Raw genomic sequence first — 12,816 nt, 5'->3', positions numbered from 1 at the left:
GGTGGTGGAAGGGTAAAAGACCAAATTTGAAAAGCTCCAGAAATTTGGAGTGCCTCTGAAGCACTATATTGTATCTTCTTACTTGCACACTTACATTTGCCTCGACCTTATTTCTTTCTTAATGTTTTGAAGATCTTGTGCATAAGGTTATGAAGAATCCTCTAGAACTGAAAAATCTGTGGCACAAGATCATTGGCAGCATTAATCGGGCTATCAATGGTTGGGATGCTAATTTGACTAATAGAGAAACACATGCCTCTCCTTGGAAAGCCATTTCTTCATTATTGCCCTTGCTTTTTCAGCATATATATATATATATATTTGTTTTTTTGATCAATAACATCAACTTCATTAAATTAAGAGAATAGAGGGAAAATAATACAAAGGGAGATAAACTAACTTAGCTCCCCCAAAACAGAAAACACAGGGAATGCAAAGAAAATTAAAAACTAGCCCAAAAAACAGCCTCCTTATTCACTCCTTGCTTGGCCAACCCATCCGCAAATGAGTTGGCACTCCTCTTCACCCAGCTGTACCGAATCTCAATGTCCCTACCCAGCCATAAGAACTGTTTTTTCTCATTGTTAAAGTTACACAAACCACTGTCCTCTGTCTTCAACCAATTAACCACCACCTTCGAGTCACCTTTTAGAATCAAACGGCTAATATTTAGATCTTTTGCTATTCGAATTCCTTCAAGCGTTGCAAGGATCTCAGCCCTAAGAGAGTCACCTTCTCCAATAGGGCCAGAGAGTAAAGTAATAACAATCCCTTCCTCATTCCTGAAGACTCCTCCAATCCTAGAGGGCCCTGGATTCCTTACAGTGCTGCCATCAAAATTCAGCTTTATAAAGCCCGAGGGGGGAGGAGACTAGGACGGACAAAGAGTCCTCTTGCATCTAGCAGTGAAAGCAATCTCTTTCCAGCTTCTTAGTAAGTCATCCATAGGACAATCTGAAAACAACTCCAAAGATTTTAGCCAGTGGACCGCTCTTATGAGGATGAGTGGAAGAAAAGATGGGTGTTAGTGGCCAATAGAGGAGTGACAGATTGGAGAAGGGTTCTGTGTACAGTGGCAGGGGAGTTAGGATCTGGGAGTGAAGCTATGTTGTTCCCTTTTGCAGAGACGAAAGCCGTGCTTGATGTAGGCGACCGGGAGCTAAGTTTTAAAGCAGTAGTGGTGGATGGAGTTCTAATATAGGTTCAGAACTGGAGTCCATTATGTGATGAAGTCGAAGTCCAAGATGGTTGTGTCCGGCTGAAGCTTGTAGGCCTTCCTTTTCACCTCTAGCAGAACTCTGTTCTTGAACACATCGTGCATTGTCTGGGAGGCATCTTGATGAAAGATGATAAATGATTTCTGGGTGTCGTGGAGTTATAGGTTGCTGGTGTAAGGCACGAGAACCTACCGAGGGTCATTGAAATATGCTCGGATGAAGCTTAGTACAAGGTGTGGGTGGCCTCTGAAGTTGAATGGTCGTAGTGGGGAGGTGTTCCTAAGGTAGAAGATGATGAGCTAGTGGGGTGGTGGACACATGGAGGGCTTATGTTGGGAGTTGAAAAGGTGGAGCAGATGAAAGGTTTTTTTGGGGTTACTGAGCCGGTTGGGGAAAACCAAATGACAAGAAACCTTTTTAAGGAAAATATTTCGAATAGGTTTGAATTAAACAACTTAATGGCGGGATTCTCTTCCTTTGCTGATGTGGCGAAAAGGCAGGATGGGTTGGGGAGCCGAAAAGTCTGGTCTAAGCCGTTGAAAGTGGCGGGTGGGTCGGGCGAGCTGAAGGTTGAGCCGAGACAGTTTTGGAAGGCCCCACGTGACAACTTAAAAGGTCACGCTGGCAGGTCGGTTGGGCGTAACACCGAAAGGGGGATCCTTTTGAAGGACCCACGTGATAACTTAAATTGTCATGTGGGTCGGGGCAAAGGGGCTTCTCTTGGGGCGTTGATAGACAACGGTATTGGTCTATCATCGTCCCAAGTCGTGAGAAGGGGAGGGGGCTTGTGCGCAGCGGCGAAAGTTAGAGAAGAAACCAGTGTTGCAGTGGGTTTCCCGGCGAAGTATGGAGGAGCATAGCCAACTGTGATGCTCCTCAGAAAGGCCAAATCCAAGATTCGCTAGGGGAAGAACTAAAGAGAGGGAAGAGAAGGATGAAGGCTGGGCGCAGTGCAGTGAAGGAGATGAAGAAGCGGAGGTCCGTTCTGCTGATGGTACCAACGTGGGCAGTGTAAACGACGAAGGGAGTTGTGCTGGTGGTGACTTGGATGGATGGAATATTGCAAGCTTATTTCAGGGTGTAGATTGCAATCGGGTCAACTCATTTCCAAGATTACAGAGTGTGTAAGGATTATCAGAAGGGGTAAACCGGGAGAACAGGAAGCTGAGCAGGAACACACCATCTAGGGGTGGACCAGGGTAGAGGGGAAAGATCACCAGGTTGACCAAAGGACAGAAGTACTTCCCAACCAACTAAGGGAGACAGATGTTTACCAACCTTTGGAACAAGAGAGGGAGGCCGGGAGCAGTCCTTTTCTAGTTTGTCCATCAATCCCAGGTAACCAAGTGAATTCGGTTTGTGCTACTAATGTGTCTCATGTGTCTTTGGTTCCAGATTTCGTTTCTGTTCCATGTCTTGTAGCCCATGAACATGCAGCCGTGTTAAAAGGCGGGCTCTCCGAGGAGGGGGAGAGGGGGATGAATGAAAGTGGGAAGGTGAGGGAAGGAAGGTATAGGAGTGAAAAAGTGTGGGAAATCATTGAAAAAGTGTTTAAGGTAGTGGAAAGAAAGTTGATTTGGAGGAGGGAAGGGGAGGAAGGAAGAGGGGAGGGGTTAGTGGAGAGGAGGGAAAGGATTGAGGGTAGAGATGGAGGGAAAGGAAAAGGGAAGGAGGGAGGTAATAGGAAAGGGAGGTTGGATGGAGAGGAAAGAATAGAGGTGGGACCAGGGGAGAGGAAGAACGGGCAGATGGGCAGAGTTGGAGGGGTTTCTGTAGGATGGGTAGGGGTGGAGGACTCGGTGAGAGAAGACATGATAGCAGAATTTGTAGAGAAGTTGGGTTGTAGGTTGGAAGATTTGAATGTGTTGAAAGAAAGATTACAGAAGAGGAAGAAGGAGATCAGAACAAAGAAGAGGAGATTGAGTGAAGTAGAAAGATTGAAGAGAGATGTAGGAGACAAGATTCTCAGGGTAAAAGGAGATAGGAGGAAAGGGGAAAAGTAGTGGAAGGTTGCAAGGGGTTTAAATAAGAAGTGGAATGAAGATTCTTAGTTGGAATGTGAGGGGAATTGGGAGTGCAAGGAAGAGAGCGACAATAAAAGAGGTAATAAAACAGTTTGACCCAGACATTGTGTTGTTGCAAGAGTCTAAGAGAATGGAGTTTAATAACAATTGGGCACGGAGTGTTTGGAAAGCCAGGGGGATTAGTTGGGTGGCTGCCCCCTCTTGGAGTGCATTCGGGGGGATTGTAACAATGTGGAAGAGGGATGTGGTTGAAGGCCTGGAGGAGTTGATCGGAAAGTACTCGGTTTCTGTGAAGTTTAAGCAGCATGAGGGTGATTTTACGTGGGTTCTTACAAATGTTTATGGACCGAATGTCTACAGAAAGAGAAAGGAGTTGTGGGAGGAATTGGCGGATGTTAGAGGGTTGTGGGATGGGCCCTGGTGCATGGGTGGGGACTTCAATGTGATTAGATTCTCGGAGGAATCCAATAAGGTTAACCAGAGGGTGACAAAAAGCATGAGGAAGTTTAATAGATTTGTGGATGGCTTTGTGCTTAAAGAGATCCCCCTAGCCCATAAGACATTTACTTGATCAAATCTCCAATCTAGACCCATTTGCTCTAAACTGGATAGATTCCTGTCTCTCTGGATTGAGAAGATCATTGGGGAACCTTGGCTTCTAGAGCTCTTTCAAAGGTGACCTCCAATCATTGGCCCATAGTGTTATGTAAGGAGGAAAGAAGTGTAACCCATTGGTGGAATGGGAGGGGATGAAATTCCATAAGAAACTTCAATTTTTGAAAGCAAAAGTCAAGGAGTGGAATTTGGTGGAGTTTGGGAGGATAGAAAAAAGAAAGGGAGATCTGTTGGATAAGATTGAAAGCCTTGACTCTAAAGAAGAAAGGGGAGAACTTGGAGAGGAAGACAATGAGCTCATGAGAGATTTAAGAAGACAATTAGAGGACTGCCTGCACAAGGAGGAAATTAGCTGGAGGCAAAAATCTCGGTGTAAATGGGTGCAAGAGGGGGACAAAAACACTAGGTTTTTCCACTCTCTAGCAAATGGTAGGAGAAGGAAGAACCTGATCTCCAAATTGGTAGTAGATGGAGTTGAGCTAGTACATCAAGAGGAGATTGTCGGGGCTTGTGTGAAGCACTTCAAATCTATTCTAAGAAGGCCTGTGTGTAGAAGGGTGTGGGTAGAATGATTGGATTGGCCAGATGTAGGGGTGGAGAATTGGAGAAGGTTGGAGAGAAGCTTTAGTTTAGAAGAGATCAATGAGGTTGTATTTTCTATGAATAGAACAAAAGCCCCAGGGCCGGATGGGTTCACAATGACTTTTTATTAGGACTGTTGGGATATTTTGAAAGATGATCTTTTGCAGGTGTTTGAGGAGTTTTTTAGGAGAGGAATTGTCAATCCGGGTGTGAACTCTACATTTATAGCCTTAATTCCAAAAAAGAAAGATTCTTCCCACCCGAAGGATTTTAGGCCAATTAGCTTGGTTAATAGCTTGTATAAGATCATTGCAAAAGTGTTGTCTTTGAGGCTGAAGAAGGTTTTGCCAGATATCATTGCACACTACCAAGGAGCTTTTGTGAATGGAAGACAAATTACTGATAAGATTTTAATTGCTAATGAGAGTGTGGAGAACTTTAAGAGGGATAAGAAGAAGGGAGTGGTCTGTAAGTTGGACTTGGAAAATGCTTATGACTTGGTGGACTGGGAATTTTTTAGGAAAGTTTTGACTAAATTTGGGTTCGGGGCTAGATGGTGTAAGTGGATCATGGGTTGTGTTCGGAATTGTCATTACTCAGTGCTAGTGAATGGGACAGTGGTAGATTTCTTTCCAGCCAGTAGGGGTATAAGACAAGGAGACCCCCCCTTTCTCCTTTCTTGTTCATTCTAATTGCGGAGGTTTTGAGGAAACTGATTCACAAAGCAGATTCTAGGGGGCTCATTAGAGGCTAGAGAGTTGGGAGGGTGGAAACACCCCTTACTCACTTGCAGTTTGCTGACGACACGATTCCGTTTTTTGAAGGTGGTAATGTGAGCTTTTTCAGGAATTTGAAGTCGGTGATACAACTGTTTGAGCAAATATCCAACTTGAAGGTTAACCTTGGGAAAAATTGTGTTGTGGGGGTGAATTTGGAGGAGGGAGAGTGCTGAAGTGCTGGGGTGTGAAGTCTCAAGGTGGCCTTTGAACTACTTAGGGTTGCCTTTAGGTGATAATCCTATGAGAGAGAGCTTTTGGAACCCGGTGGTGGAAAGGTTTGAAAAAAGACTGGTGTCATGTAAAAAGAACTACCTCTCTCTTGGTGGGAGAATTACTCTTATTAAGGCCACGCTTGCTAATTTACCTATCATTTTCCTGTCGGTGTTTAAAATCCCAGTGAAAGTTGCTAATAGATTGGAGAAGTTAATGAGAGATTTCCTGTGGGAACCGGGAGAGGAAAAGAGGGATCATAGAATTAGCTGGGAGATAATTTGTAGGAGTAAGACATGTGGTGGTTTGGGGCTTGAGAATATTAGGAGAAGGAATATGACTCTGTTGGGAAAGTGGTTGTGGAGATTCCCTTTGGAGAAGGAGAAGCTATGGGCTAGAATAGTGACAAGTATTCATGGGCTGGAGCATAATGGATGGGACGCTAGAATCAGAGCTAGGACCACAAGCAATTCTCCTTGGAAAGCCATTCATGACCTGCTACCAGTTTTCTCCCCTAATATCAGGTACGATTTGAATTCCGGTAACTCAATAAACTTCTGGGAACAAACCTGGGTGGGGAGTGCCCCTCTAAAGGATCAGTTTCCTTCTTTGTATGCTCTTTCTGATCTGAAAAATGAGCCAATCTCGTCTTTTACCACCCCGTCCTCTTCCACTTCTGGGATTGGGTGGAACTTGGGTCTAAGAAGGGATTTGAGGGACTCAAACTTTGACAATATTTTGAGCCTTATTGCAATTCTTGATAACGTTGTCTTAGACCCCACTAGGGCGGATTCTCGAATTTGGACACTTTCTCCCAACTAACATTTTTTCTTGTGCTTCTTTCTTCGAAGTCTTAAGTCAGTCCACCAGTCCTACCTTCCCTCCTTTTCTTGTTGATGAGGTTTGGTGCAGAGCAATACCTCCTAGGGTTGGTAGTTTTTGTTGGGAAGCCTATCTAGAAAGAATCAACGCTGGTGATCTACTCCAAAAGAAGAGACCCAATACTTGTTTGTCACCTCAGTGGTGTGTTATTTGTAAAGCGGATGGGGAGACTGGTTTTCACCTACTGGTGTCTTGCCATTTTGCGAGGTCAATTTGGAAATGGCCTCTGTCCCTATTTTGATGTAGTTGGAATACCCCTTCAGACTTGCAAGGCCTTTTTTCCCCTTCTCTTTTCAGGTGGCGGATAAAAAGGGGAAGGACAATGTGGAGAGGACTAAGGGCTGCAGTATGTTGGACACTTTGGGAAGAAAGAAACTCCAAGATTTTCTCAGAAGCTCAGAGAGGAGCAGCAGATCTGAGGGCTATCATTCATATTAGAGCGGTACAGTGGCTGAAATTTTTGGAGCTTTTCACAGATTACACTGTGGATGACATATTGAGGAAGTGGGGTGAAATTGCAAGTTGCACACAGACTAAGTCAGTAATGAGTGCGGCTTGGACCCCTCCACCTAGTGGATTCGTGAAACTAAACTTTGATGGGTGTAGCAGGGGAAATCCGGGACAATCGGGGATTGGGGGTGTTTTTAGGGATGAAAATGGGGTCATTTCTGCCATGTTCTCAGGCCCAATTGGAGTGGGTGACTCCCTTAGAGCTGAGATCTTTGCAGTTATGGAAGGAGTCCAGAAAGCGAAGGAGTTGAACATCAGGAAACTCTTAATTGAAGGGGACTCAAAGGTGGTGATAGGGTGGCTGATTAAAGATAACAATGGCTTATGGAAGTACAATAATGAGAGGAGGAAATTCGAGTGGCTGGTGCAGGAGATGGAAGTTAAGATACGTTGGGTCAAAAGATCGGCTAATTCCCTAGCTGACGGTTTAGCAAAACAAGGGATTCACTTTTTTGGGCTAAGCTGTAACTATAGTGTGTTTTCTTTCTTTTTTTCCTTTTCTTGAGGTTCTTTGTTGCTCTTGGAAGATAAGTGTGTTTGTCTTCCTATTGTAAATCTTCTATTGATGAGTAAATGAAAGTGTTATTGATAAAAAAAAAAAAGTTCAATTGTTCATGAATTATGATTCGTGTATGCAGTTCACAAATGATTCTGCTCCTAAATCATCCAAATTGTTGATCTTATGAGAAATGTACCCCTAGACAAGTGGTTTAGGGTACTTTAATCCTATCTTTTTTTTTTTTTTTATCAATGTACTTTAATCCTATATCCTGTCTGCAAGATCTTATCAGAGCTTCTCTTTTGAAGTTTTGATTATAGGTACTTGTATAAATCTCATCCATATTCAAGAGAGATTTTATTTTGATCTTTTCTTGGCCTATGTACATTGTTCACATAAGTATATTTTTATTTTGAAGCTCCAGTCATAATTGGCTTCTTTTGCATCATGCTATTGTTATGTATTTGTTGCATTGCCGTCTGATTTTATGCATTGTTGCAGCTTTTCTTTCCATTCCATATCCTTTCCATACTGCATTTCATTTGAAAGGGTTCACTTTCAACAAGTTTTTAGGTTTTCTGCATTCATATTTAGTCTTTAGCTTGTTTTTATATTCCAAAGTATTGCTGCCACAAACAGCTGTTTCTTATCTGGATAAATTTTACAGGGGCAGACCAAAGCAAAACGCCTTGCATCGTTGGCTTCATCACTGGCTGATGTTAAATGTAAGCTTAGCTGCCAAAATTAACTGTAAAACATTGCTTGTACTTCATCTTTTCAGAAATAAATAAATAAATAGATGAGTGTGATCATGTAGTAAACTGATCATATTGTATTGTTTTGTTTGCACTATTCATCATTTAGTAAACTCTTCGTATAAAAGAGGCACCACAAGTCTTCTGTTGGAGGGTCTGAACAAAAGAGTTGCAGTCGTGGGCAGGGTGCTACTCTTCATTAATCATGAGAATTTGGCTCCCTTGTAAGTCCTTATTATTGTAAATTCCCTACTAATTTATACATGCTCGAGGTAATCATGTTTGCATTGGACATTGCCTTACATTAGATGATTTTGGAAGTTGCAAATTGCTTGTAATGACAATGCTCAAAACATTCGTTTTATTTTCTTTTTCAAAATTTCTTGGGAATATAGCTTTATTACTGAGGTGGAAACATTTTGGATTGTATTTGGTGTTACAGATACTATTTGGTATGTGATTCAGATCAGACTTGTTTTGTTCTCTCAGTCTATGGCCTAAGGAATGATGTGGTAAGAATTGGCTTCTGTACCAGTAGTTTATGCAATCTGTTCGCAAACATACAAATTGGTGTTTCCAAGGATCTTTATGTGATATCTTGTTTGATGCTATAATGGTATTCTTGTGGGACTTTAAAGTGATAATGTAGGCAAAATGTTTGTTTTATAATTTTAATAACGGTATTCCATTAACAAATCTATTTTTCTATTATAATAAATGTATTCAGATATTAAAGGACACAAGTTTTCTCCACCTGAGACAACTCAAAATCTTCACCCACATTATCAAAAACTCTGGAAATAATTGTCAGAGAAAGAAATGACATTATAATCAATATGCGTAAAAAAAAATGTCGATGAAGTTATTTGTCACCCGCGTTGATGTCAATGTCTCTTTAATAGAGAAAAGCGAAGATTTTAACTCCAGGGAGTACAATATCAGCTCTCCCCTTTTAGCAAAGTACCACTATAGGGTTAAAAGCTCCATTCTGAAATAAAGATGAAATTGGCCGCTACTTTCTCAACTAACTTAAAATCCATTGCAGCAACAACTCCTCACTGAAAATATTTGACTTTCATGTTCTATCCACGTAATTGATCTGCTGTTTTAGTTTGTCCTTGTTACTTGTTATCAATGCTGCAACATTTTTCTGTGTGTGCATGTATTATGTATGTTTTTACTTGAAAGTTGATGGTTAAGAAAGCTGGAAAAAGATAAGCAGTCTCATGTTTTCATTATGGTACATGTACATCAAGCAGTGCCCTTGTGAAGCCAGGCACAACATGAGCCGTGTCCCCATCTGGGCAGTGAACGTTACTGAGGTCCTCCAGAAATTTGATGAGCCCAGGATTAAACTGAGATTCTTTAGTAATTTAACCAACAATGATAATCACTATTGCAACCATATTTCCTTTGGTGCTGCAATGTTTTCCTACAAACAACATTAAATCAACCTTGTTCTTACTCGAGATATTGATTTTGGTGTGACTGACTGAAGATTTAATGGCCACAAGCTGAGAAGCTCATTGCTTCTAGTTGACAGGTCTGTGTGCATTTGACTAGCTAGTTTGAATAAAGTGACTGGTTCAAACTGCCCATATGCTACTAATGCCCTACAGTTTGTATTTTTAAATTGAAGTTCAACTAATGCACAAGGGGTTCTTAGAGCTTGAGGGGCAAAGTGCAAGGGCCAGGAGTGCCTGAACAAAAGTGATATGTTACCTATTGAAAAAAGATTAAAATAAAACTTATATTTGACACTATACAAACCTAAAATGTCAAAGAAATAAAATCATGTTAAGTTAGAGCTTTGTGTTAAACATGAAGATTGTAGCATTGTAGGCTCAAGTGTTACATAGGTTAAACTGTTTGATCTCTAAATATCATAGCTTGATGTTAATTTATCAGCTAGTCATTTGAGGTGAACCCTGCAAAATGAGTCTCACCTTTTAACAGACTGTCCAAAGTTTAATCAATAACTTATCTCTGGCAAGTAGTAAGACAAGTTAGAAATGCTTATTCTCACTTCCGCAAGTATGGACTGTATTTGGTAGAAACTACTTATCGTATCCAATAATTAATTGCATTGGCAATGCCAGCTCCAACCAGAGAACTAGCATTGGCTACCTGGTCTCTTTCCTATTTTGTCAGGTTGGTTCGTGTTTCCCATATCTGAGATAATTGTTTACTGGGTTGAATGTGGAAATTATAGTCGGGGGGGGGGGGGGGACTCAAAATTATAATATTATAGTTCATATTACAGAATGTGACCTATTTTAATTTGAATCCCTATGTATTTTTTTTTTCTTTCAAAAATGAATATGGATTTTAACAAACCTTACCTTTTCTAGGATAAAACAATTGTCAATTTTTCATTTGGAATTTATGGCCCCACATCTGTTTGAAGTTTCCTCACCCACCATAAATATGTGTATCTTGCTTTCATTTGCTCTTTTTTATTTTCATTATAATTTTAAACATGTTGGCTCTGATGTACACACATGGTTAAGATATCTCTAATTTCCCTAACATTTCCATTAACATATTTCCATTTCCATGGGTCACATGAAATTTTACCGAAATCAACACGTTCCCTAGTGAATACTATTAGCACTATGTGGAGTATAAGAGAGCTTCCACAACTTACATATTCTTCAGTGAACACTACAAGCACTATGTGGAGTACAAGAGATAGTATTATGACATATGTTGGTGACAATATTGTAGATTTGTAGATATGTGGAGTAATAATGTTATTGCCTGCCTAACTTACATGATTACCACTTTGAGATAGCTCAGTATTCATTTCAAGCATGAAGTTAGATATTAGTTTTTGTTTGTGTAATAGATTATTTAGTTGGTCTACTACGACCATTTACATTTCCTATGAGTTTAAATTTTGATTTTAACCCATTCTATCATGAAGCTCTGAATCTTAAGGTTTACATGGCAACTTCTGAAAGTATCCTTTTGACTATAACCTTAGTTTCTTAGCTTTGTTTAGTGATTTTGGAACAAGATAATAATTTAAAAAGGCGTCTATGCTTCTTTTATCATTTCATAAAATATCATTCATATTTTGCATATTTTACAATGTTTCCATCATGTCTCTAATTTTTACAATATTTCCATGCAATATTTCCGAAATTTCTGACATTTTAAACCTTGGTAAAACAAAAGTCAAATAGGTTAGTTATGGATTTCTAATGTAAAAGGAAAAGCATCAAGAAAATTAAGAAGAGACTCCTATGCTGAGGAGAGACTATTTATTGGAGACTAATTAGCAGTGAGGCTCCTTTCCCTGTCCCTATGATTCTTTGTCATCTTCCTACCAAATTCCTATAGGTCTTATATTTGTACTGAATATGTTCTGACAACGGGGTCTTGAATTGGTCATTATTCAAATTGGCCACCTGAAGGATTCTCCAACTGGTAACAATAAAAAAACAAGTGAACGAAAGATTTCCCAACTAGTAACGATAAAAAAAAGAAGTAAAAAAAAGTCCAACTGTCAATGGTCAACTGGTTTCATGATTCCTGCTTCAAAGTTTCTTAGTATCGAGGCCTGAGGCTATCTGCTTTTCTACTTCAGTTTCACAAGTTCTTCATTTCTTGTCTAAACTTGCATGCCAGCTTTATCAGAGTAAGGGATAGTATATTCTAGAATGAGCATCAGAATTCTTTGAAGACAATGAAATTAGGAATGTGCATTAGAATTGTCTTGTGTTCTGTGCTAATAAAATGCAAACAAACACCTTTCACAAATGTGTCCCTCGTCCAGAGAATTGCAATTGTGAAAACTGATCGTATTTGTCATACAGATTAAAGAGGGAGATCGGCTGACATTATTGGAACCTTGTTATCGTGGTATAGATTTTACTTGGAAGGGAAAGGTACATATTTCAATCTCATACTTAAGTTTGTTCTTCCTTATACTTGATAGGATAATTTAAGTTGAAGCAAATTGGAACGTAAATTAAAGAAAGTACAAGGTGATTTACCATGAAGAAAGGTAATACATGTCCTGAACAAGTTATTTCAACATTGACTGGGTTCATGATATGTAGATTTCTGTCAATGAGTAAATGATGCAATGTAATTACCTAATCTTTATTTCTGGTCTTCTGTCTATTTTTTCTTGGGTACTCCAAAGCAGCACTACAATTTCAAATCAATCCGTGTCGATTTCTTGAAACAACTTTTAGTGAATGGGAAAGCTCCGTCTCCTCAGCAGGCAGTTTGCACATCCATATATGCACAACATAAACCTTAAATCATTTGAAGGGAAGTTTTGTGAGTTATCTAGATTGATTTTTTAATATTTTATCTTGATTTGCAGATTTTATAGTATGTAATTATAAACACAATAGGAAAAGTAAATCGTCTTGAAAAGCAACCAAGGTTGTAAAACAGGAAGCATCAAGTTGTTTGTTTGATTGAGAACATATTGTTGCTTTACCATCATTTGGTGCTGCTGAGAAGCCTCTCTCTCTCTGTGTGCTTGGTCAAGTAGCTGTAAGTAGCTCGAGTTCTTGTTTCTATTGGCTCCTAAGAGTAGGAACCGAAGTCCTTTTACCCGCTCAAACGAGCCCAAGTCCTGGGGACTAGGACCAAGCCAAAAGCTTTAAAATCAGGAATAGACCCGAGCAGAGCTGGTCGGGTCCGAGCATCAGATCGAGTGACACCAAGAATTTGTTTTTTAAAGCCAAAAGGATTACTGTTCAAGTACATAGCATTATAATG

At 40.2% G+C, this 12,816-nt stretch overlaps 1 protein-coding gene across 2 annotated transcripts in view; it reads left to right on the top strand.

Moving 5' to 3' along the window:
- LOC148863767 (uncharacterized) overlaps positions 1-12,534 on the top strand; it is a 37,659-nt gene extending 25,125 nt beyond the window's left edge. For both annotated transcript variants that reach the window (XM_088978117.1, XM_088978118.1), the window contains exons 9-13: positions 7,986-8,043; positions 8,183-8,297; positions 8,516-8,585; positions 11,895-11,966; positions 12,230-12,534. In XM_088978117.1, coding sequence (XP_088834243.1) covers positions 7,986-8,043; positions 8,183-8,297; positions 8,516-8,585; positions 11,895-11,966; positions 12,230-12,346 — 432 coding nt within the window. In that variant the 3' untranslated portion in view covers positions 12,347-12,534. The remainder of the gene's footprint in view (positions 1-7,985; positions 8,044-8,182; positions 8,298-8,515; positions 8,586-11,894; positions 11,967-12,229) is intronic.
- Positions 12,535-12,816: the final 282 nt, after the last annotated feature.

Source organism: Nelumbo lutea, chromosome 3, assembly GCF_056320005.1.
Source record: "Nelumbo lutea isolate HS-2025 chromosome 3, American lotus-T2T, whole genome shotgun sequence".
Classification (NCBI taxonomy): Eukaryota; Viridiplantae; Streptophyta; class Magnoliopsida; order Proteales; family Nelumbonaceae; genus Nelumbo; species Nelumbo lutea.
The sequence above is the reverse complement of the archived record's forward strand: the minus strand, read 5'-3'. Positions and strand labels throughout refer to the sequence as shown.